Source organism: Schistocerca nitens, chromosome 4 (assembly GCF_023898315.1).
Source record: "Schistocerca nitens isolate TAMUIC-IGC-003100 chromosome 4, iqSchNite1.1, whole genome shotgun sequence".
In the NCBI taxonomy this organism is placed as follows: domain Eukaryota; kingdom Metazoa; phylum Arthropoda; class Insecta; order Orthoptera; family Acrididae; genus Schistocerca; species Schistocerca nitens.
The window spans coordinates 528,150,438-528,178,227 of NC_064617.1; the positions used below are offsets into that span (position 1 = coordinate 528,150,438).

Sequence of the window (27,790 nt, forward strand, 5' to 3'; positions counted from 1 at the left end):
TGCCACCCTGGGGGTTACCCAGATACTATAAAACATTGGACACTATGTATTCATTTCATTCTGAAACAAGACTTACTGCAGTCTGACAAGTAGGCCCTTCAATGTCAAGTGGCCCCTATTCCATTACTTCCTTTATTAAAACTAAAAGTCAATCATTTAATTCCTTTATTCATCTTAAAAACAAAGCTGTAAGCATGAATTGGTTATTTTTGCATTATGTCCTAATCTTTGCTGTAAGAGTGCTTCATTTGCTTGTACTCCTTAACGCTCTTTCTGAAATCATCTCTGACTACCTTTGTAATGCTGCTGCTGTCACAGTCCTGTGCTGCCTGTAGGCACTGCAAAGTGACACAACAATTACAGCCCATTCCAAGATATGAACTGTTGAATAAAACTACAACCTGAAGAGTTAAATGAAATTAAAATATTGTTACCCCTAGATTTAAACACCCACTGGGATTGTCAAATTCATCTGTGGTCTATGCAAGTCAAGGAGAGGGGAAGAGATATATAAGGTGCCCCTGCCCTGGCACATGAGTAATTTTATTACTTCAGTTTTACAAAGAGGCCAATATGACATAATCAAATAGTTCACATTGGAGTTGGCTGAATCACTGTCAGCAAAACCATCTGCCAATTAAATTGTGCTGCAGGGCCGCCTGACATGAGAGACTGAGGGTTCTCAGAGCTGTGGCCAAAAAGTCTCTCTCTTCATTTCTGAGCTACCAGCTAGAGCAGATGCTCAGTGGCTTATTTTCTTTACCTCGGCATTTTCCCTCCCCTTCAAGATAGGTCTAGGCTACTGCAGTTATCTTCTCTCATACCTCTGGCAATACTAGCCATGTAATCCCCATGAACAAATAGATGGATACAGTTTTTTTCTAAACTTGAATACCACATACTAATTATAATTTTCAGTTCTGAACACATCCTCAAGGAATATACAGGTTGAAGGACTGCACCTCTCTTAGGATAAATCATGAAAGCAAAGTCCCTGCCTTAAAAGTATCTCCAACTTAGAAATCTTTGCAAAAGATAGGAAGTGCACACCTCAAAAATTTCCTGGACTTCTCTGTTCATCATCAGAATGTGCAGCCTATTAAAAATAAAGGAAATATTAGCTTGAAGGCATGACAAAATCATTTTAAAAAATTCATCAAAGCTACAGGCCCTGTTGTAATGAAGATTATAACATACACTAGCTTGATGTCAAATTACAATCTTTGAATAGCACAGTGATATGCATTAGAGCACTGGTGTAGAAATGGTGAAATACAGTATATAGTGCTGTCATCACATGAGGTGCAAGTTGCTACTGTAGAACTATCTTAAAGAGTGCAGGATCATGTATCCATGTATTTGTATCAGAGGTAGCACACATTTTAAAGCTACAGAAGATAGTGCAGGTAAACATTTTGAATTGGCAGCTGTTGAACTAACAGAACTAGACATCCATTAGAAGTTAATCAATCTGTTTGTGTTCCACTCATCTGGTGGTAATGTGGACACTTTTTCTGGCAAAGTAATTGAAGTTCTGGAAAGAGTCTCAGCCCCCAAAATTAACATGGTAATACGTGGAGCCATGAATATTAACATGAGGGTTGAGGTTGAAATCAGTAATAGCATTCTAAAAATCTGAGCAATTTTAGCAAGGCACAAGTGGTAAACACTGCCATCAGGGTATCAATAATTTCAGGATCAGCCTCATACTGAATCTTACATATACTGTCAAGAGAGAATTGTGAAGTATTTATATTCTGTCCATTGTTTAAATTAATTTTTGAGGAGACATTGCCAAAACTAGTCACTTCAACAGCAGCAGCTAACTAAAGTAGGTGGATAATTGCAGGATTTGAAAATCCTCCCAGACACTTAACTTTCCCATTTGTTTACAAAAGCACTACACTAATCCACAGTTCCTAGATTACTCTCATTCTATAAAAAATATATGGGAGGGTACTGCTTGCTGCAAAAAATCATTGAATGACACAATAACATAGTGCAGAAAATAAAAGCAAAGTAGTATGGGATGTCATAAAACATGAAAACTGAAAAAGGTAGATGCAAGTATGATTACATACAAATCAAAGCTGGGAGTAGGATAATAGAAAATCCTCAGAAACTACACTCCTGGAAATGGAAAAAAGAACACATTGACACCGGTGTGTCAGACACACCATACTTGCTCCGGACACTGCGAGAGGGCTGTCCAAGCAATGATCACATGCACGGCACAGCGGACACACCAGGAACCGCGGCGTTGGCCGTCGAATGGGGCTAGCTGCGCAGCATTTGTGCACCGCCGCCGTCAGTGTCAGCCAGTTTGCCGTGGCATACGGAGCTCCATCGCAGTCTTTAACACTGGTAGCATGCCGCGACAGCGTGGACGTGAACCGTATGTGCAGTTGACGGACTTTGAGCGAGGGCGTATAGTGGGCATGCGGGAGGCCGGGTGGACGTATCGCCGAATTGCTCAACACGTGGGGCGTGAGGTCTCCACAGTACATCGATGTTGTCGCCAGTGGTCGGCGGAAGGTGCACATGCCCGTCGACCTGGGACCGGACCGCAGCGACGCACGGATGCACGCCAAGACCGTAGGATCCTACGCAGTGCCGTAGGGGACCGCACCGCCACTTCCCAGCAAATTAGGGACACTGTTGCTCCTGGGGTATCGGCGAGGACCATTCGCAACTGTCTCCATGAAGCTGGGCTACGGTCCCGCACACCGTTAGGCCGTCTTCCGCTCACGCCCCAACATCGTGCAGCCCGCCTCCAGTGGTGTCGCGACAGGCGTGAATGGAGGGACGAATGGAGACGTGTCGTCTTCAGCGATGAGAGTCGCTTCTGCCTTGGTGCCAATGATGGTCGTATGTGTGTTTGGCGCCGTGCAGGTGAGCGCCACAATCAGGACTGCATACGACCGAGGCACACAGGGCCAACACCCGGCATCATGGTGTGGGGAGCGATCTCCTACACTGGCCGTACACCACTGGTGATCTTCGAGGGGACACTGAATAGTGCACTGTACATCCAAACCGTCATCGAACCCATCGTTCTACCATTCCTAGACCGGCAAGGGAACTTGCTGTTCCAACAGGACAATGCACGTCCGCATGTATCCCGTGCCACCCAACGTGCTCTAGAAGGTGTAAGTCAACTACCCTGGCCAGCAAGATCTCCGGATCTGTCCCCCATTGAGCATGTTTGGGACTGGATGAAGCGTCGTCTCACGCGGTCTGCACGTCCAGCACAAACGCTGGTCCAACTGAGGCGCCAGGTGGAAATGGCATGGCAAGCCATTCCACAGGACTACATCCAGCATCTCTACGATCGTCTCCATGGGAGAATAGCAGCCTGCATTGCTGCGAAAGGTGGATATACACTGTACTAGTGCCGACATTGTGCATGCTCTGTTGCCTGTGTCTATGTGCCTGTGGTTCTGTCAGTGTGATCATGTGATGTATCTGACCCCAGGAATGTGTCAATAAAGTTTCCCCTTCCTGGGACAATGAATTCACAGTGTTCTTATTTCAATTTCCAGGAGTGTATTTCTTTGATATAGTGGACAAGACAAAACCAAATTTCCTGAAAAACACCCACAATGACTTACACAGCAAGCACAATGATGTTGTCCCCACAATCAAGCTTGAAAGAAATGAGTGTAGACAAGGCTCCAATCTCTTTTCTGACAGCTTGAATACACAGCACACAATCCCCATAAACAAACATAATAATTGAGCTTACATATGCTGTGACAATCAGCATCTGTATGAAATATTATTTCGAATTATTTACTGAATGCAAATTCCATGGCATCAGCTGCCATGGTTATAGATGTATTACCCAATAATGACATATGAAAATTTGTGCCACACCATGACTTGAACCAGGATTTCCCATTTATTATGAGGAGTCAACACAATTTTGGCTACCCATGCATACTCCCCAGTCCTTTAGTTCAAGGGCAGTTCTCTTTCCTTAAATTTACAGGCTCTTGAAAAACAGTTGAACCAATCCTGAAAGATAGACTAATAAGTTAGTCAAATCTTAGCTATGGGATTTCTTCTAGGGTCTGAAGGCACAAAACACGGACACAATTTTTAAACTTCAGAAAAGAGCCATAAGAATAATAACTCAAAGTAGTAGTCAGGCTCACCGTACAGAATATTTTTCAACTGGGTTTCCTTACTGCATCAAATGATTACATCTACCACTATGTTGTGCGTATCAGGAAAACATTACTAAGGATTTTCTTAGTAGTTTTATGATAAATCATGGAACAAGAGCCAGTTTGGACTTCCATTTACCAATGAAAAACAAACAAAAAACTCAAAACACCATTTCTATCGGTGAATAAAATTGTATAATAAATTGTCCAGGGAGATGAGAAAGATTAACAAAATGCATCTGTTTAAAAAGGCAACAAAAACATTCTTTTTAACTAATGCTTAATACACAGTCAGAGATTTCTTAGAGGACTCAGAGTAGTAGTTAATAGTGTAAGGGCATAACTACAACACCTTGTCACATCAGAGTAATGTAATGCTTTTTCAAGAAAAATGTGTGTCAAGATCTACAGTGCATCATAGTAACACCTTGTCATTCTCTAGGTCTCAATAACTCTCTCATTATTGGGGGGGGGGGGGGGGGGGGATGCTGACTCAGTTTTCCAGGTGATTGAGAGGAGGACATGAAGATGTGCAGGAGCATAGTTGAATGTTTATGAGACAGGAGTTAGTACAACAGGACAGCAGCATGTTCATGGTCCAGGAGTCACCAGCAGATATCCTTAGCATGTGCAGTGATTAAGAGCAGAACTGTGTTTTATATTATAAGTTATCTGAGACAAACTGTATGTAAATCAAAGAATATTATCCAATAGGAAACAAACAATGAGGCAGTGCAACTGTTAATATACTGACATCATATTCAGGAAGATGGAGTTTGCTTTTTTCCAGCCATCCTTCTTTAGATTTCCTTTGGTTTTTCTAAAACATTTCAGGCAAATGTCAGGATGGTTCCTTCTTCAAAGACCATTGCTGACCACCTGTTCTGTTTTCATAAAGCTCACTTAGATACTCTGTGCATATATTTTGAGAGATTGATTTTCATTGCATTACCATGACAACTGCTGTATCACTGAGATGATCCTTACATGAATAATTCAATAAAATAAATAAACCTTTTAGAAAGTTTGAGAAATGTGAATTTGGACAAAAATAGAAGGAAGGGTTAGAGAAGAACAACATGGGTTCAGAGTAGGAAGGTCCACAGTAATCTAATTTTCGCTGTAAGTTACAGGATGAATATGGAATAGATCTACTGATAGCCTACCTGAACACTGAAAAAGCATATCATAGTATATGTAGAAATGAAGTATGGAAGCCCCTGAAGAACAAAGGAGTAGAAAAGTGGACTATATGGAGGATGACATAAATGTACGAGGGCGGTTCAGAAAGTAACCTCCGATTGGTCACAGTGCGGGTTGTGGGGGGAGTAGTGACGCCATCTGTGCGTTCACGCACTCAACAGGTCAGTCGGCATCAAGCCGTGGTCGAGTGAACGTCGTACCTGCGCTAGTTTAGTTTTTGTGGCAGTTTGAAATGTGTGCTGCAATAGAAAACCCCGCCAAATGTGAAGTGCGTGCTGTCATAAGGTTTTTTACAGCCAAAGGATATTCTGCAGCAGCTATTCATCGTGAGCTTTGTGCCGTGTACGGACCAAGAGTTATGAGTGAAGGAGTTGTCCGTGAATGGGTACGTTTATTTAAAAGTGGACAAGAAAACGTTCATGATGAAGAGAGGAGTGGTAGACCATCATTGGTGACTGACGAACTCGTTCAGACAGTTGATGCAAAAGTTCGTGAAAATCGACGTTTCTCAATGTCGGAGTTGTCTACTGGTTTTCCACAGATTTCTAAGACTCTCTTGTACGAGATAGTGACAGCAAGATTGGGTTACCGTAAGTTCTGTGCACGATGGGTGCCCAAAATTCTTACCGACCACCACAAAACTCAAAGAATGGCCTCTGCATTAGACTTTCTGTCACGTTATGAGGACGAAGGAGAACCATTGTTAAACAGAATCGTGACCGGTGACGAAACCTGGATTAAGTACGTGAACCCTGAGACAAAAGAACAATCAAAGATGTGGGCACATTCAAATTCGCCTACCAAACCAAGAAAAGCCTCGCAAGATTTTTCTGCCAGAAAACTGATGGCAACGGTGTTTTGGGATGCCAAAGGGGTGTTGTTGGTTGAATTCATGGAACGTGGTACGACCATTAATCAAGACGTGTACTGTGAAACAATAAAAAAGTTACGACAGGCTATACAGAACAAACGCCGTGGTATGCTGACTTCCGGTATCGTTTTTTTGCACGATAACGCCCGTCCTCACTCTGCTCGCAGAACAACGGCCCTTCTTGAGTCCTTCAAGTGGGACGTTATCAACCATCCACCTTACAGCCCAGACCTGGCGCCAAGTGATTATCACCTCTTCATGCATTTGAAGAAATGGCTCGGGTCACAGCGGTTTGATGACGACGAAGAGCTCAAAGATGCGGTCATAGGCTGGCTCCAGGCACAAGCGGGTTATTTTTATGCAGAAGGAATTTCAAAGCTTGTGAAGAGATACGATAAGTGCCTCAATCGCTATGGAGACTATGTAGAAAAATAGTGCAAAGATGTAGTTGTAAGATGTATATATTAAAATATTTTTATTTAACTTGGTGTATTTTTTTAAATCAACCGGAGGTTACTTTCTGAACGGCCCTCGTACAATGGGAGTATGAGCTGTTTGGAAGGGGGAAGTGCACTTCCACCATTGCAGTTCAATGTAGTGATGGATAAGATAATGACCAGAGTGGCACAAGTAATTGGTGAAGGAAAAATGAAAGTAATGGTGTTTGCAGACGATTTGATAATTTGGGGAAACAAGGAGGAGAAAGTGCAAGAGCAATTGGATGTATGGCAATGATTAGTACAAGAATATGAGACAAAATTTAGCATAAGGAAATGTGAAATGTTGATCATGAGCAGAAAGAAAGAGAAAGTCACAAATGGGAAAATAATTGGTGGGAAATGACTGAGCAAAGTGGAGAATTTCAAATATCTCGACGGCTTACTACAAAAGATTAACAGGAAGCAGTGCAATCTCTCTAAAAATATTCAACATGGGGTAAAGCAGGCTGTAGAGGTACATCAGTGCCACATAGCAGCTTAAATGCACTGCACTCAGTTCAGACAGCCAGATTATTTGATAATGAGCAAGCACACAACATGGCAACCAGTGAGCAAGCCTGCAGCAGTCAAGTGATTAAGAACAAGCAATTATAAAATGAAATTTATGAAAAATAAAGGAGAAATTAATTTCCAGGTTGAGTGCTACAGAAGCTCCAACAAGATTTTCAGAGAAACTGATTGACTACTCTGAATCTTCTTGTAATAAAACTGTCAAAGTGGAGTAAAACTGTCTTATTACACACATTACATTTACTAAAAGAAAAACTGCATATTTACACCATCAAATTAGTAAAAGAGCAACACTATAACAACATTTTGATTGTCTCTTTAAATAAAGTCAAAGATAATCCAATCACATCATAGAAACTGAGTGAATGCAACACATAAAGGAGCTCTTCTCCACTTGTTTATCTCTTAATAAAAACTGACAGAACTTGGACTTTTTTAAAACTCTGCTTCATGCAAAACAACATATATTCCTTTTTTATTTTCCCAGACACATTTTGACACCTATGTGTCATCTTCCGTGGAACTCAATCAGTTTCTGTAAAATATCATATAAAGTTAGTGATGGTTACTCTATTTTAGAGCTGAGGACTGTAATATTTTCATATGATTTTCATCTGATGTGACTGCTCACCTGTAATTACATAATTTGTGGAAATAGATTTTTACAGGTCAGTTTGTATTTTGCCTATTTATCATTTTTACAGCCATGTAACTCCAAGGAGTCTTGAAAAAATTTGCATATTTTTAAATACTTTTTTGTTATTAGTGGTTGTGTATGACACTTTACTTATATTTTCTGTCCAGTTGTGCATTCTAATTGGGGGGGGGGGGGAGGGAGTGGAGAGGGGGGAGAGGGGAGAGGGGAGAGAGAGAGAGAGAGAGAGAGAGAGAGAGAGAGAGAGAGAGAGAGAGAGAGAGAGAGAGAGAGAGAGAGAGCTATAAAAAGGAAAAAAGGGGGGAGAGGAAGTGAGAAGCAAATGGTTTTAGATACTTGAGTACTATTTTTTCTATGGGGAACCATCTTTCTGTAATTCATTGATTGTTACAAGCAGTGTTTTATTACATGGTGTTGTATTTTCATTCAAGACTTTCTATACTTACAGCACAGCTTTTTGTATGTAGTAGTTCTCCTCTATTGTGAATTTTTGATAGAGACTATTTCTTTGTCCAAGGATATTGAGATCAGTCTCGGTATTGTTTGGATGCTGGTTTTCTTGTATGAGATTATTTACAAAAGTTATTTACAAGAATGTTTAGTTTCAAAATTCTGCATATTTGGCCTGTTTAGATGGATTGCCATGAATTTCAGGTCAATCAATAGATTCCAGCTTGGGAGAATGTCTCTGTCGAGGTGTTCTCAGTTTTTAGATTTTTCTATATTGTGTCGTTTGTAGTCCGAGCTGTGGCGTTTTACTAGCGCGCCATCGTATTTGCAAGTATCTTGCCTTCACACTCTTACCTTTGCTTGTGATATGTACTGAGTCTTGCCTGCCTTATCTTTGCTAGAGGAGTTAACTGGAGGCTCTCACAAAGAACATGACAGTTGGCATTTGATGTTACCTGAGGCCAGAGTGTGGTTGTGGTGGAGTGGGAACCGACCATGTGTATAGGGGAGCTTGGTGGAGAGCCTTTCCTGTCACCTGTGAGAAGGCTTGTTGCTGCCTTGGGTTGTGTGCTGCTAGTTCTGGACATGGCTGTCTATGGTTGTCTGCTGCCTTATTGCTGCCTGCTGTACCCAACGCAAGCCGTATCGGACGTCCAGTGAAAAGTTAAGTGAATTTGTCCATGATATGTGACTGCAGATTTGTCAGCATTGCTGTAGTGCTTTAAAATATATCAAACATGTTCATTTGGCTTATGCCATAATAAACTTCCTGTGGTGTGAATGCATTCTGTGGATCCACTATCGAGTGTATTGATGAAACCTTGGGTGTATAAGTTCTGAAGATGTTTAGAGTGATATGCCATGTAAAAGCATTGTATGTAGGAATCATTTATCTAGCGAGGTGTGTAATTCTTTTTTTGCCATCAAATGTGTATGCGCCACAATTAATCACAAAGTCAGTAGTTTTCATTGAAAATAGATGCACATACTTGTTAAAACTGATTTTGTGCCTCACCTTTGTACAGTGTATTTACATTTGGAAGTTGATTGGCTGTGTCTGCATGGTCATCATTCTGGAGGAGAAATGCTTATAAATGTTAATCAAAACATAAAGTACTTGATCTTAAAGAAGGCAGTGTGCCGTTTTATTGCTGAATAATTTGACCAGTTATTTATTATCTTTTGGTGGTTGTTTACATTGTCCCTGTGGGCCTGTTCTGTGCGCTTGTTAAATGTTACAGCTGGCTGGGTGGTGTTTTGGAGTAAGCACTGCCTTTCCACCTACGGGTACCCAGGGCTGTGAAATCCTGGGTTGCAGGAGGTAACTCCTGGTCAAAGCTCAAGAAGTGGGTCTTGTACGAACTGCCAGCTTCTGCCTTCCACCTTGGTTTCTCTAAGTTAAGTTTTTGTTCCACCTTCGAGCAACCTGGCATCACTCCTTGCTAATTAATTCTGTTGCTAATTATGTTTACTCAGGTATTTATTATATTTATTAAACTTTGTCTGTAGAGCAATATAAAATAGTGAATTAATTTTAAGCCGTCAGGTGCATAACTGTTAGTGGTTTTAAAATTTTCTAGTATATATGAGATAGACCTGGTTTCATAAAAGACGTTGATAGCAGATCAAGATATTGTAGTTTTAAAGGAATTTGTTTATATGATTGTTAAATAAAACGAGTGATAACAAAAGGGGTCCACTCCTTCCTATTTGTTTCCCTATTCCCTAATAGAGCAATGTACCACAGTCCTTGCTTCTTCAGAATGTTCCCAACATCTGGACATATTTGTTGCTCTAAGTTAGTATATGATATGCTGTGTTCTTTGTAAGTTGTTCCTTGTTCCCTGTGTTTGTCATGTGTTTTTTTCCCGGCTCTTTGTTGCATCTGGTAATTGATTAATGGTTTATTCATTTTTAGTTTGCTTTTTTTATTTTGTTGTTCAGTTGTTTTATTATTTGTGTGTTATACTCATTCTCTCTAGTTGTCTGGTGTATAGCTGAGTGTGTCCAGAGCAGTTCTATTAAGTCTGTATAGCATATATCTGAAACCTGAAAGTTTGTGTGTCAGTGGGTGATTGGAATGGTTGCGAATGGTCTGCCTTGTGGCTGTAGGTTCCCCAAATATTTCAAAATTATGTTTGTTGTTGATTCTGTGCATGTTGGGCTCTAAGGAATAAAGTATGATGTCAACTTCTTTCTCAATGGTGAATTTTATTTTTGGATACAATGTGTTTAGATCACTGAGGGTTTTTTTTTTTTTTTTGTGTCTATTTCATTTACAAAACAAATGATGTCATCCACCTAATGGTACCAACATATAATCTTGTATTGTTCTGGATGTTAGTTTCAAGAAACATTTTGTTTTCAATGTGGTTCAAAAATATGTTTGCATGTTGGCCATGGATAGGTGAGCCCATTGTTAGGCCTTCTTTTTGTAAATAGAACTCCTTGTTCAAAGTGCAGTAGTTATATTCTGATATGATCTTTGGCATGGCTTAAATTTCACTTATGTGTTCATTTGTTATGTTCCCTTGTGTCTAAACACAATACATCAGATAGCCAAAGAGAGTGGGTACAACACACAAATAATACACTTAAAAACGAAATAAAAAACAAATTAAGAAAGCGCATATCATGAATCAATTACAGCCACAACAAAGAGCCAGGAATACCAACACATAGCAAACACAGGGAACCAGTAACGTCTCACAAAGAACACAGTGACACATACTAACATACAACATGAAATATTTATATTTATTATCCAAGGTTTGGTAACAAATTAAATATAAGAAATTAGGTTGTAATTGACTACATCCATACAATGTATATTGTTAATGGATGAATAAAGAGACTGAACTGAATTGAACAAAAATGTACGCATGGTAGGGAACATTCTGAAGAAACAAGGACTACAAACAACACAGCACAGAAAAATCTAAAAACTGAGAACACCTTCACAGACAAATTCTCCAAAGCTGAAATCTATCGGTTAACATGTAACTCAAGGGAATCCACTAAAGAGGTCAAATATGCACAATTTTAGAACTAGATATTCTGAACATCTTGGAGATGTAAAACATGACAGTACACACTCCACTTTTACAGATCATCTCATACATGAAAACCAGCACCCAAATGACATTGAGACTGATCTTAATACCCTTGAAAAAAGCAACAGTCTCCTTCAAAAACTCAAACTAGAGGAGAACTACCACATACAAAAAGCAGTGCTACAAGTAAAGAAAGTCTTGAATGAAAATATAATACTGTGTTCTCAATCCTGCCTTGTTTAGCTCTCTTGTTCACTTATTTCACATACAGAGACACACACAATATAAGTTCTTCCCCAGGCACACCACAATAGTTTTCAGCAAACATTCAAAATCAGAACCACATTGAACAGAAACAAAACAATGAACAACTAAAAAAGGTGAGTGTGAAATATAAAAGGAGGTGTGGAAAACAGTGTATACAGTAGCTACGGAGCAGGAAAACCTGCCGGATATGCACAACTGGACAGGAAATATAAATATAATGACATATACAACCACTACTCACAAGGAAGTATTTCAAAAAGAAGCAAATTTCTTCACAACTAATTTGCAGATAACATGCTGTCAAAATAATAAAAAGGCATAAGAACATGCTGACCTGTAAAAATCCATTTCCATAAGTAATGTAATTCCAAATAAGCAAACAAGACCAATTAAAACAAAAGTCACAAGTTATAGTTTTTAGGCATAAAACAGAAAAACAATCATGAAAATTTGTGTGATATTTTACAGAAATAAATCAAGACCCACAGAAGATGACACGTAGGTATCAAAATGTGTGGGAAAATAAAAAGGAAATACATGTTGTTTTGCAGAAATGCAATTTAGAAAAGCCCAAATTTAATTTTCAAAAACAGAAAAATTGTCAACAGAAGCTGCCAACCAGAGAAAGAAGAAAATAATTTTTAAGCAATTTTTTTAAAAAATAACATTTTTACCATTTTTATCATTAAATTGCAAAGCCAAACTAAAAAAACTCTTAGTTTATAAAACCATTAAGACCTTTAAAATCCCTGAAAATCATCATCTGAACTTTCTTCTTCTTCTCCCTTTTCATTGCCATTGTTGTCCTCTTCATATATGAGATAGCCTTCACTGCCATCAAGGGCATTTCTTATGCCGCACATCTTGAACGATTTAACAATAATGTTTTCTCTCACACTAGACCATGACTGTTTTATCCACTGACACACTTGTTTGACTGTAGGCTGTTTTAAAGCTTCCTTTCTCATATGCACTTTAAATGATTTATTTATTGAGACATCAAGAGGTTACAATTGTGAAGTAGGTTCTCCCAGAATAACAGAAAGCTCTGCATGTCCCTGTCTCAATTTCTCTTTCACATAATTTTTCAGATGACTACCAAATTGATCTAGCACACAACTTCCCACTATCTGTTAATCCATAATTTCAAACCAATTTTGTCCATTCAGCTCTAGTCATGTACATGAACAACACCTAGTGGTATTTCAGAAGATTTTGGCATTGTTTGGTGCTTGAAAATGATCACATTGGATTAAGTTTAGTACTGCCAGCACAACATGAAAGGACAACAGTGTAATGCATTTTTCCATGTCCATTTATTTTTATAGCTACAGTTTTAGCACTTTTCATGGCAACAGTTCTGTTATTCGGCACATCAAATGTCAGAGGAGTTTTGTCCATATTCACATTCGCCTTAGTTCCACACTGGGCTACTTTCTATGTTGAATAATAGAGTGATGCAAAGATAACATTTTCTCTTCATACTCTTGTGGCATTTACTGAGCTATTTTAGTTTTGGTTCGCATGCTAAGTTCATGACACTTCATAAACCTGTAGCACCAACCAATTCCACCCTTAAGTCTCTCACATTCCACTGTAGCGCTAGCTGATGAGCATGTGCTGTATTTGAATCATTTTTGTTCTAATTGCAATGCCATTTTGACAGTGTCCTTGAATCCATTTCGATATGTCGTCTTCTACTTTTCACCATTTTGCTTTCAGTCCTCTATTTGGACATTTAGTCTTCCTCATTTTTTCAGTTCTTTTTTACTAGCCTGACAATTATGAACGGATTTTTGTTTTGGTAGAGGGCCAAAATGTTGCTCAGCTGGTCTGTGATCTTCTGTATATGCTATTACTTTCAATTTATAACCCACATCATATGAATACCGTTTATTTTTTCCATTATGAAACTACCTTCTAACAAAAATTTTGTACTTTTATCGATAACAAAAATCACTTTCAATTCAAGCTCACTGGCACTAGACTGTAATGATGCATCATATTCTATATAGTGTTCTGGGTTTGTGATGGCAGGGTGGGAGGGAGATAGTGTTAGCAAGCTTGTGAATCTTCGCAACTCATGTTCATTGCATTGGTGCGCTGCTGCTGCCAAATAGAGATATTTTTCCCACAGCATTGAATATATAGGCATTTTTAAGTCTGTCAGGAATTTTAAATAAAACATTGGACATTTTTATATTACTCTAGAGTATTAGATGTGCCTGAAGTCTAGAGGCAAGTTTTTGAAGCACAAAATGCGTCTTATAGTTGGTAAAATATGGAAACTGATCTGTACTTCTTACCCTTCCATACTTTTGTAGTCTTGTAAACTATAACTAAAAATTATTCAACTAACAAATGGATTTACACAAACAAGTAAGCTTACATTGTTAATGGACTGTGATAAAGAGTATGTATTACATTAATATACAGCGAAAAAGCCCATAAGCATCAAAACATGTTATCATTAACGGTGTGCAGAAGTGATGAAATAGATGTATAAAATTAAAGTAACTGGTACACAACAAATAATGTTAAAGTTAAAGATCCTACAGTTTTTGAGAATTATTATTCGGATGTATGTGTTAGGGGATGCATCAGCAATGGAGTTTAAGATTCAAACTATTTTACAGTGGGTGCTACATAAGTGTATAAAGCATTAAGGAAGTTCTTCAGAATCCAAATGACAAGTAAAAATGAACAAGATAGTAATCTGCATAGTTGGACAGGTGTCTTAAAAACCCATTACATTATGACATCACTTCCATGTTCACTCTGAACAAAAAGAATGCGGGTCTCACAAAAAATTTAAGCAGAAGATATACAAAACTCTTTACTCTACATTTCTATGAGATACATATAAGATACATGATAGAAAAGTACCAGGACAGAATTTGCAGCATTCCTCAGGAACAGAGAACTGCTCCTGTGGGCTGCAAGGAAGTGGCGGACATGTGATGTTTGGATCACGGCGTACACAATGCATGAAACCATTCCGGCACTGGCAGTCCACACAAGTGCGTAGGTTCACTGATTCACCATCATCGTACATCACTCCTCTCAAGAGACACTGTTCTGAAACACATAGAGTATGTTTAATGCAAAAAGCAACTCACAATTTTCTTATTTGGCCAAAGTTTTTAACATAATACATCACACATATCAGAGACAACACCTTCTCTTGAAAGATTAAATAGAATAACATTGACATGTACATTTCTTGGTTTCTTCATTGTGGACGGCTTCTAAGAAAGAAAACAAAAATTTTAAATTACTGTGAAAACCAAAAACATGAAAATACTTATGCATTGCACAATAATCTTCTTCTTCCTTATTATACTAATATTTTCTCTGGTCCGCTCTTCCTTTTAAGGTCTTGATACCATGATATATTTGCTTATCCTGAATTTGGCTTATACTTCTGTAGTTGGATTCCCTTTCTGTCACTATAGCAGCATACTAAGTAAAAAATAGGAGGTACACTCAATTCTGCAAAGCTTTATGTATCGTACAAACTACTCAAAAAACTTTTGGAGCATATGCAGATCCGTTAATGTATGTGGTCTTAAGGTTCAATGGGAGCACAGAATGAAAGACTCAATCTTATAAAACTAAAGAATAACTTAATTGTGAAATAAAATAAAAAATAATAAGAATAAAGGCTGTCACTTCAAAACTGCATTACACTGTAACATGCTTGGACCCTCCTTGAAACGCTTGCCATCAATGTAGTACCTAGAGAAACATATGGCTTCTCTTTTGAGCCTCTTTGGTACAGAAATGTGTAAACCACATCAAAGATTTGAATGACTCCATATGTCAACTCAAGAACTTGCATGTCAAGCCAACTGCCAAATAGTAAGTTTTGACAAAGCGTCTTTGACAGGTGCCTTATTGAATAAATTCAAACTGATACAAAGTTATCAGGGAGTAGATGTTATACATATCTTCAAACAAGTGCTCACCTTGGTTTATTTTTTACTGAATCCCCAATACTTTGAACCAAATTGTGATACTGCTATGGATAGTCCTGTGTCCCCCATAGTAGCTAAGCTTTATATACAAGATGTTGAGGACAAAGCACTTCAGTCAGTGATTCAGAAACCCATTTGTTTTCAGAACTAAGCAAACAATACCTTTGTGGTTAGATCACTTGTAACCTCAATGCTAGATATGAAAATGACTTCTTGGATCAACGTGTGTATCACAAATCAACATACATTGACCTGCATTTATGCAGCTACTATAATCAATTTCAAAGCATTTGTGTATTAAGTACACTTGTTCATACTCCTTGTGCTGTATGAACAGGTTATTCAAGAATTAATAAATGAAATGTATCTTATGTCCTCTGGTGAAAGCGTAAATGATGCTGGGTTTTACAAAAATGGCCTCAGCCTAATGAGACCAGGACTATACCTCATTCCATGTACGAGTATGAAATTATACAGTAACCAGACATGTTGCATTGTTAAAGACAGATGAAATGAACACAGACACTAAGGTCAGATAGAAAATCTGCTCTTGCTGACCAGTGTCCTGATACAGGCCACAGCATGACATATGGTGAGACAAATATTCTTGCATCCAGCATGACCTACTGGGACTCCACCATTAAAAATTGGTTGAAATTGATTCAAGGAATTACTGAATCATTATATACACAGGACTTCATTTCAGCACAGTGTGGGCACCAGTGTTGGTGACACAAACACATCATCAAATATATGAATGGGTGTCATCTTTTCTTTCAGACATCTCTAAAAGAACAAAACCATGTGGAACCCACAGCTGTGATACGTATTATGTAAACTGAAGGGGGAGTTATACAGAATCAGAGTGACAAGTGAAAATGTGTGCTGCACCGGGATTCGAACTCAGGCTCTCCTGTTTACTAGACAGTTGCATTAACCACTGGATGCAGTGTTTATCACAAAAGCGCAGACTATCTCAGCACACTCCCCAGCTGAATCACATTTCTGCCTAACACCATATACCTGCAGCCCCCCCATCCATGTCCTCTATGTTTCCTAATTTTAGAGTCCTTCTGGAGGGTGAACATGAATGTGCATCCTCACTGAAGATTGTGGGTTCAATGCAATTGAGGTGAATGAATTATATGAATGCATGGTGTCTGTTCTTCTGGACATATCTGAAAGAACAGACACCAAGCAGAATCCACAGCAGTGATACATTTTATGTAAAAGTGAGTCAGCTGTGGAATGCATCAAGATAGTTTGCACATTTATGATAAACACTGTGTCCACGTGGCACAGTGGTTAACACAACTTCCAAGTAAGCAGGAGATCTCAGGTTCGAGCCCCATTCTGGCACACATTCACAGTTGCTGTCACTGATTCTGCTTAAAGTCCTGATGCACATGATATCATTGATTCCTTCCTCTTCATTTTCTTTCTCTCCCCTCCCCTCTCAGTTTCCGTAATATGTATCACAGCTGCAGATTTCATGTAGTATCTGTTCTTTTATACATGTCTGAAAGAACAGACACAAGCATTCATATAAGTGATTCACCTCAATGGTCAATGAATCCACAATTTTCAGTGTAGATGCACATTTACATGCGATCTCCAGCTGGAATTTAAAATTATTGAGCATGAAGGATGTGGATGGGTTCTGCAGACAGGTGGCTCTAGGTGGCAATGTGTGTCAGCTGGGGAGCCTACTGAGATAGTCTGTGCATTTGCAATAAACACTGTGTCTGGGTGGCACAGTGGTTAACCTAATTGCCTAGTAAGCAAGTTATCCCAGATTTGAGTCCTGGTCTGGCATAGATTTTCACTGATTGCCACTGATTCCACATAAATCCTGATGCAGCTGATATCACTAGTTTCTCCCCTTTCCTTTCCTTTCTCCCCCACCCACTTTGAATTTACACAACATCATCAATTTCAGGGAAATGAATCCAGTAAGAACACCCTAATGGGACTCAAAGTCAGGAGAGCTAGGCTGGGAACCAATAACGTGGCTCAACAAATGTTGGAGCCAATGGTTTGTGTCCAGGATTTTCAAACTACACAGCATAGGGTCCATATTTAGTTTTTCTGGCAAAGGTACAGAAGCAAACCTCATTTGTGATGATGTTATAACATATCCTCTCCTTAGGACACCTATACTTTTCTTCCAAGCTGTCACATAAAATGGCTTACCACTACAACTCCCTACAGTTGCTTCTGAAAATAACAGCTCCTTCATAGAAATAGTACCATACATTGAGCACTGTCTGCACTGGTGTAGTAGTTATGTCACTGGCTGGCAACATGTGTGTCACCAGTTCAGCCCCAACTCCTGTAATTATTTACTGTTTCAGATTTGTAATTTCTTGAAGGTTCTGGAATTTGCTTATTTATGGAATATTGCAATTTACTAGACAAATCTATATATGAATGAGTGAGAGAACTCTTGATTGAGATTAGCAGTTCAACTCTGCATATGTTTCATTTATCTGTATAAACATGCTTTCAGTGTGGAGTGTTGGTAGTTGTTGATGCCCCTTCTCTCATTACCGGCACTTGCTCTGGAGTCTACTGAAAATATTGCACGCTGTTAATGAAAACATCCAATGTTACACCTAAGACGAACTCAGACAGTTACTACAGTAGAGTGTCGATTATCTGAACGTCGGTCAACCGAACAATCGCTTAACCGAACCGTGTACTCGCTCGCACCTGTTACTCTCCCACCCTACCGTCCATCATCCCCCTCACTCCCAAACCAAGTTTCCCACTGTAGTTGCCGCACTGGGCCACAGCTTCTGAGGCGTTCAGTTGTTTAGGTAATGCCTTGCGATGGTTTGAAGCCCAAGATAAAAGTGACCAGATTCAGATATCTGTAATGAAAAAAGTACATGACTTAGCTGCTCGTAAGCATGTAGGCTTGCTTAGACAGACCAACATAAAGGATTTTTTTAAACGTTGATTTTGTATACTGTGTCTATTGTTCATGCAAAATGCACATGTAATATGTATATATTTTTGTTTAATAAACTGTGCCACATACTATATATTCCTTCTGAAGTTGCCTTTGTATGTTACTTTGTAATACTAAAAGAGATGCCTGTTTTATGAATAAATTTACTGTACAGTACTTCTTTTTGGCAAATAAACATGTACAGTTCGATTATACGAACAAACCAGTTTTCCGAACACCCATGTCCCCCAATTACTTTGGATAATCAACGCTCTACTGTACTTTGAGAAAGCAATATATGTCACAGTTACCGACTTGATTTTCATTGTGCTTTTTTTGTTTTATTTGATAGGATCCATTGCGGGGAACCAGATACAGCCTCCATGACCTCCGCCATGACAACCGACACTGCAGCACTCCACGACGGACACAGCCAACACCAGGAGCTCTACATCACCCCCACCTAACACAGCCTGGCTGCTGTGTTGGTTCCCCGCCAACTTCGGCGATGCAGCTAGGAATTGTCGCAGCCCTTGCGTGGCGGGAAATGCAGCTCGCGAGGCACCATAGGCGCAGCACCTCGCGCACACGAATAAAGATGCCTTACAGCAGCTACAGCATCTAACACGGTAAGTGCCGACAGTTGTCTATTCGCTCTTGACCTCGTCTCAGGAACTAAATTCCTCACTGACAGTGATGCTGATACGAGTGTAATACCCCCAGCTCTCGCACGTACTGTGTTAACTTCCTCGCCCCTCGTGGCTAACGACTCTCATATTAAAGTGTTAGGTACAGCACCTTTAACTCTCAAACTGTCAAAATACTTGAAGTTTTTGTGGACTTTTCATGTGGCACGGGTGACTTGTCCTGTCTTAGGCATTGACTTTCTGTGTCACCACAAATTCTCTATAGACATTCCGCGAAGTACATTAGTCCACCAACCTTCACAAAAGACTATTGCCCTTATGGCCACTGCATCTGTATCACCCATTTGGTCAACAAACATTGACATTTCACTATTGCAGACGGAATGTGCTCTTCTTGCGGCTAAGATAACTAGTAAAAGTTGCGATGTGCTACTACAATGACAAGAAATCAGTGAACTCAAGCAAATGCAGACCAAGCTCACCTCCCTTATTGAGCATACTGAACAGACATTACAGTGCACAAAATCCGAACTCACCTCACTTCGAGGTATTTGCTCTTTGCACAAACCGACGTGTGCTCAAATCATTGACTCATTGCACGAGTGTTCGAACACTAACGGCGCGCCCCACATGCGTGGCATGTTATCAGTCATGAATACGACTGAGGGCCCTCCAGTCAGACACCGGCCATGATGCCTGAATCCACACAAACTCAAAGTGGTGAAAGCAATCATCTCGGACCTATTAAACGCAGGCATTGTACGCCCATCCTCCAGTGACTGGTCATCACTGATTCACCACATACTGAAGAAGGATGGTTCCTACAGACTCTGTGGTGACTATAGACATCTCAATAACAGCACAATCATGGACAATTATCCAGTACTGAACATTCAGGACTTCGCTTCTCAGTTGGCAGTCGCTAAAATTTTCAGTGTGGTAGACTGTGAGAAAGCGTATCACCAAATACCAGTGTACAAACAAGATATCCCTAAAACGGCCATCACCACACCCTTCGGCATCTTTGAATATGTTTACATGCCTTACAGATTGAAAAACGGAGTCCAAACCTGGCAGAGGTTCTTAGATACAGTGTTATGACCCCTACCTTTTTGCTACGTATACCTGGACGACATTTTGATCTTTTCTTCCTCTCAGGAGGAACACAAGCTTCACATCTGGGTGCTGTTTGACACATTACAATCCCACAGTGTGATCGTCAACAAAGACAACTGCAAACTGAGACAGGATTCTGTTGTTTTTCTAGGACACATGGTTTCAGCCGATGGTATCCGGCCCACACAAGAGAAAATGGACATTATCAAACAGCTGCCGATACCAGAAACATACCATGAACTCCGCCAGTTCTTAGGAATGATCAATTTTTTCCGCCACCACATTCCAAGAGCCGCCAAACTACAGGTCCCCCTCACAGATGCACTGCGTGAGCCACAAACGTCAGGCGACAGGCGTGTGCCGTGGACAGAGGTCATGCGTGCGTCTTTCAAAACACTCAAAACCACACTAACGCAAGCCGCACACATGCCCATCCACATCCGGATGCAACACTTTCGCTCACCAAGGACGCTAGCAAAATATCTATCGGCACAGTACTTCAACAACACAGAGGAGAGGTGGTGCAACCTCTTAAGTTTTTTTCAAAAAAACTTTCTCCCTCTCAGTACAAATGGTCCACTTCCAACAGAGAGCTCTTAGCTGTCTACAAAGCCATTAGATATTTCTGCGAAGACATCGAGGGACGCTCCCTCACGATCTTTACAGACCACAAACCCCTCACCCAAGCATTCACAAACCCTCCAGCCGACCCACCTCCTAGGAGGTTCCGTTATTTCGACCTCATTTCACAATACACAACTAATGTACAATACGTTCGAGGATCCGACAACATAGCCGCTGATTATTTTCCCTGGATCTCAGGCATATCTTCCTCAATCGACTTCGATGCTCTTGCTCAGGCGCAAACGAATGATGACTCCTTCGCGAGCCTTTTATCTGACAATAATCACTCTCTGCGCCTGGCGTGCAAGACGATCCACGGCACATGCTCGGAGATATGGTGTGACCTTCCACTGGTGTGCCACGCCCCCTCATCCCCTCCTCTTTGTGTCGCTTGGTGTTCGACGCACTGTACAGTCTCGCCCATTTGTGCAACTATGCGCATCATCGCCGAGCATTTCGTATGGCCCTCGCTTTGCGAAGACTGTCGCAACCGGTGTCACACTTGTATTTCATGCTGGCAGTCCAAAGTTGGATGCCACTGCATGCCCCCCTCAGGCGTCTTCCGCTCTCCTTCTGGCAGACTCCACAACACCCACATCAACATTGTTGGCCCACTTCTCCCATAGTGTATTGTTTGTAGAGTGTCTGGTTGCTGACTTTGACATTTTTCTCATCAGAAATATGCTTGAACCTATTTTGCTGCACATGTTATTTATGTGATTCTCCCATGCCATTTGCCTATCCACTATTACATCTATAAATTTATAAATGTCTGTCTCCTTTAGTTCCAGGTCTCCAATTCTGACTGTGATGTTGCCCAAAGTGTGTTTTTTGTTTGCATGTATCTGCATATATTTTGTTTTGTTTCCATTTATAAAGAGATTGTTTTTCCCTGAAATAATTGTTTCCACTTTTTATATTTATCGAAGCCTTCTCTTGCAGGTCATCTGTTGTAGAACTGGTAACAACAAATGAAGTATCATGACTACACTATCAGATACTTACATCACTGACATACAAAATAAAAAGTAGTGGCCAAGGACAGATCCTTGAGGAACTCCATATTTCACCATTTCAAAATTTGAAAACACTTGTAATATTATTTATTATTTTTCACTTTATCTCTACAAACTGCTTTCTATTTTCAAAAACTATTTAATGATGTCTGCTTCTTTCCCCCTTATACCATAACAATGAAGCTTTTCTAATAGGATGTCATGACATCAAAATGAAATGCTTTAGATAGGTCCAGGAACATACCACAGACTTTCTTCTGTTCACCAAGTGCTTTAGTTTGAAGAATTAAGAATTCAGCTATTGCTGTTTTGGTAGATTTGCCCTTTCTGAATCCATGTTGTTCATCATTGAGAATATTTTATATTTGTATAAAATTTAATAGTCTGACTTTTATTATGGTTTCTACTATATTAGAAAGTACAGATGAAATAGTTATAAGTCTGGGTCCTTTTTGTATCCTCCTTTATGTATAGGGATCACTTGACTCTTTTTCAGGCACAATGAAAATATTCCTTTTTCTACAGATAAGTTAATCATGAACCATGGATCTTGCCATTGGTGAGGAGGCTTGCGTGCCACAGCAATACAGATGGCCGTACCATAGGTGCAACCACAACGGAGGGGTATCTGTTGAGAGGCCAGACAAAGGTATGGTTCCTGAAGAGGGGCAGCAACCTTTTCAGTAGTTGCAGGGGCAACAGTCTGGATGATTGACTGATCTGGCCTTGTAACACTCACCAAAACAGCCTTGCTGTGCTGGTACTGCAAACAGCTGAAAGCAAGGGGATACTACAGCCATAATTTTTCCTGAGGGCATGCCGCTTCACTGTATGGTTGAATGATGATGGCGTCCTCTTGGGTAAAATATTCCGGAGGTAAAATAGTCCCCCATTCGGATCTCCGGGCGGGAACTACTCAAGAGGACGTCATTATCAGGAGAAAGAAAACTGGTGTTCTATGGATCGGAACGTGGAATGTTAGATCCCTTGATCGGGCAGGTAGGTTAGAAAATTTAAAAATGAAAATGGATAGGTTAAAGTTAGATATAGTGGAAATTAGTGAAGTTTGGTGGCAGGAGGAACAAGACTTTTGGTCAGGTGAATACAGGGTTATAAATACAAAATCAAATAGGGGTAATGCAGGACTAGGTTTAATAATGAATAAAAAAATAGGAGTGCGGGTAAGCTACTACAAACAGCATAGTGAACGCATTATTGTGGCCAAGATAGACATGAAGCCCACACCTATTACAGTAGTACAAGTTTATATGCCAACTATCTCTGCAGATGATGAAGAAATTGTTGAAATGTATGATGAGTTAAAAGAAATTATTCAGGTAGTGAAGGGAGATGAAAATTTAATAGTCATGGGTGACTGGAATTCGAGAGTAGGAAAAGGGAGAGAAGGAAACATAGTAGGTGAATATGGAATGGGGGTAAGAAATGAAAGAGGAAGCCTTCTGGTAGAATTTTGCACAGAGCATAACTTAATCACAGCTAACATTTAGTTCCAGAATCATAAAAGAAGGTTGTATACATGGAAGAATCCTGGAGATACTAGAAGGTATCAGATAGATTATATAATGGTAAGACAGAGATTTAGCAAAAGCAAAATTATTAAGTAATGATAGATTAATAAGGCAGGCTAGTAACAAGTCCAGAATGATGTGCAAATTGGTAAAAAAAGAAACTGGGGGTCAAACTAAAGAACAGGAAATCAATCTTAAAAATAATGAAAATATCCCCATAGAAAAAGATGCCATGGCAAACTATGTAAAAAATTATTTTGTAAATATTCCCCTTACTTTAAGTAGTAAATTTAAGCAACAACCAACAGTGAAGAATCCAACGGTAAATACCAGCATGATGGCAATCCCAACAGATGAGCATGAAGTTCTAAAAGTCATTAAATGCTTGAAATCCAAAATGTCCTCTGGGTTGGATGATGTATCTGTATCAATAATTAAGAAAATTGCTCCATGTGTTGTCAAACCTATAGTGCACATGGCAAACTCGTCCCTCAGTGAAGAGATATTTCTGGACAAACTTAAAATCTCTAAAGTGATACCTCTATACAAAAATGGTGACAGACATAAAATAGAAAATTAGCGACCTATATCACTCCTCCCAGCCTTCTCCAAAATACTTGAGGAATTAATGAAAATCAGGGTCACAAAATACCTAGAAAAACATAAACTAATAAATAACAGTCAACATGGTTTTCGAGCAGGGCACAGTACAGAAACCAGCCATATTGGACTACACATCAGAAATAGTAAGAAATTTGGAGTCAAATAAACAGGTTGTTGGAATTAATCTAGATTCATCCAAAGCCTTCGATACTGTGAACCATGTAATATTACTAGGGAAACTTGAAGCAATAGGCATAAGTTTCTTTAGCTATCCTATATCCAGGTGAAGCTACCCACTTTGATCAGATACCATTAAGAACAGCAACCAGGAAGACTGCGCAAAGTGATGCTACTCTATGATAATGCCTGCCCGCATTTTGCATGGGTAGCTTTGAGAGATGAAATAGTGAAGGTAGCAGAGGATGAAGTAGGTAAAAAGACGAGGGCTAATAGAAATCCTTGGGTAACAGAAGAGATATTGAATTTAATTGATGAAAGGAGAAAATATAAAAATGCAGTAAATGAAGCAGGCAAAAAGGAATACAAACGTCTCAAAAATGAGAGCGACAGGAAGTGCAAAATGGCTAAGCAGGAATGGCTAGAGGACAAATGTAAGGATGTAGAGGCTTATCTCACTAGGGGTAAGACAGATACTGCCTACAGGAAAGTTAAAGAGACCTTTGGAGAATAGAGAACCGCTTGTATGAATATCGAGAGCTCAGATGGAAACCCAGTTCTAAGCAAAGAAGAGAAAGCAGAAAGGTGGAAGGAGTATATAGAGGGTCTATACAAGGGTGATGTACTTGAGGACAATATTATGAAAATGGGAGAGGATGTAGATGAAGATGAAAGGGGAGATATGGTACTGCGTGAAGAGTTTGACAGAGCACTGAAAGACCTGAGTCGAAACAGGGTCCCGGGAGTAGACAACATTCCATTAGAACTACTGATGGCCTTGGGAGAGCCAGTCATGACAAAACTCTACCATATAGTGAGCAAGATGTATGAGACAGGCAAAATACCCTCACATTTCAAGAAGAATATAATAATTCCAATCCCAAAGAAAGCAGGTGTTGACAGATGTAAAAATTACTGAACTATCAGTTTAGTAAGTCACGGCTGCAAAATACTAACGCAAATTCTTTACAGACCAATGGAAAAACTGGTAGAAGCCGACCTCGGGGAAGATCAGTATGGATCCCATAGAAATGTTGGAACATGTGAGGCAATACTGACCTTAAGACTTATCTTAGAAGAAAGATTAAGGAAAGCCAAACCTATTTTTCTAGCATTTGTAGACTTAGAGAAAGTTTTTGACAATGTTGACTGGAATACTCTCTTTCAAATTCTAAAGGTGCAGTGGTAAAATACAGGGAGCGAAAGGCTATTTACAATTTGTGCAGAAACCAAATGGCAGTTATAAGAGTTGAGGGGCGTGAAAGGGAAACAGTGGTTGGGAAGCGAGTGAGACAGGGCTGTAGCCTATCCCTGATGTTATACAATCTGTATATTGAACAAGCAGTAAAGGAAACAAAAGAAAAATTCGGAGTAGGTATTAAAATCCATGGAGAAGAAATAAAAACTTTGAGGTTTCCCGATGACATTGTAATTCTGTCAGAGACAGCAAAGGACTTGGAAGAGTAGTTGAACAGAATGGACAGTGTCTTGAAAGGAGGATGTAAGATAAACATCAACAAAAGCAAAACGTGAATAATGGAATGTAGTCGAATTAAGTCGGGTGATGCTGAGGGAATTAGATTAGGAAATGAGACACTTAAAGTAGTAAAGGAGTTTTGCTATTTAGGGAGCAAAGTAACTGATGATGGTCAAAGTAGAGAGGATATAAAATGTAGACTGGCAATGGCAAGGAAAGTGTTTCTGAAGAAGAGAAATTTGTTAACATTGAGTATGGATTTCAGTGTCAGGAAGTCGTTTCTGAAAGTATTTGTGTGGAGTGTAGCCATGTATGGAAGTGAAACATGGATGATAAATAGTTTGGACAAGAAGAGAATAGAAGCTTTCGAAATGTGGTGCTACAGAAGAATGCTGAAGATTAGATGGGTAGATCACATAACTAACAAGGAGGTATTGAATAGAATTAGGGAGAAGAGGAGTTTGTGGCACAACTTGACTAGAAGAAGGGACCGGTTGCTAGGACATGTCCTGAGGCATCAAGGGATCACAAATTTAGCATTGGAGGGCAGCATGGAGGGTAAAAATCATAGAGGGAGACCAAGAGATGATTACACTAAACAGATTCAGAAGGATGTAAGTTGCAGTAAGTACTGGGAGATGAAGAAGCTTGCACAGGATGGAGTAGCATGGAGAGCAGCATCAAACCAGTCTCAGGACTTAAGACCATAACAACAACAAAAAGTTTATCAGACAGGCTAATGGCTTTACGTCCCATTGTAAACAGCATTTAATTAGTTTAGTGTATGTACCATCTAGTCCCTCAGTGTTTTTTGTTTTTAGACTATGCATTATTTTTATAATATCTGATTCATTAGTTGGGGTACGGGATAAGCAATTTGTCTCATATGGAATGTTTATTGTGTTTATTTTGGAAGTATTATTTTGAGTTATTAATTTGTCCACAACTTCAATATAATGTTTGTTTAAAGTATAGATGACATTCTGTTCATCCCTGAGTTCCCTCCCATTTATCTCAAGTGTTATGTTATCAGTGTTTTCCACACCTACACCTTTACTCTTTTCATTTATGAGAAACCATTTGATCTTAGTGTACTTGCTGAGGTTGCTATCTTATTTTCATAATGTGTCGATTTAGTCTGTTTTATCAGTTTGGTGTATGTTTTCTTCTTTCCCCTATATGCATCCCTATTTTCTTGGGTTAGCCTTAACTGACAGTTTTCATGCATGCTTTTCACCTCTCCCCTCTTCCTCTTTACCTCTCCTGTGATCCTATTTTTATTCTTCTTCTCATTTATTTCTCTACCTACTAATGGACATGGAACATCTGTGTAATGGCCTAATGTTTTGCAGAATGATTTCCATCATTTATCTATGTTTCCTGTTAAGTATACATGGTGCCCCAAAAAGAATGACCAAATTTGAACTGTAATAATATTGAGACAAATGTTACTAGGTAGCTGAAACAGCACTAGATGTAATCGGCATGATCTAGAGTTTCAGAAAAAATCTGGTAGATGTTCCTATGAGCGCTGGCCTGGAGCATGCAGCCAGTATCGTGCAATATAGTGTCCGCACAACAGAAGGCATATAGTGTTATTGAATTTAGTCGTACTCAATCAGTGATCACAGTTTAGCGGGTGTTTCATATTCTATTTTGTGCTAGACCACCATCACAAAGAACATTCAGCAGTGGTATAAACAGTTTGAAGAAACAGGGTGCCTCTGTAAAGGCAAAAGTCCTGGCCGGCCACGCATTTCTGAGCAACCAGTGGAGTCTATGCTTCGTGCTAGCTGAGAACTTGCTTTACCGTGCATGACAGTGTGGCGTGCATAAGGGCATCGTTTAGCTCTCAAACCATACTGATTACAACTGGTACAAGCTCATGAGTCACCAAAAGTGAATGTTTTTTGTGCTGTTTCGCAAAGCAACGTTTATGGACCCTACTTTTTTGAGGAAGAAATCATAACATGACAATCATACCTTGCAGTGC

General features: G+C 39.6%; 1 protein-coding gene across 1 annotated transcript in view; it reads right to left on the bottom strand.

The window, feature by feature from the left end:
• Window positions 1-27,790, bottom strand: part of LOC126251303 (protein kinase C-binding protein NELL1-like) — a 364,874-nt gene that overhangs the window by 223,460 nt on the left and 113,624 nt on the right. Inside the window, exon 7 of the mRNA XM_049951630.1 lies at window positions 14,565-14,756. Coding sequence (XP_049807587.1) covers window positions 14,565-14,756 — 192 coding nt within the window. The remainder of the gene's footprint in view (window positions 1-14,564; window positions 14,757-27,790) is intronic.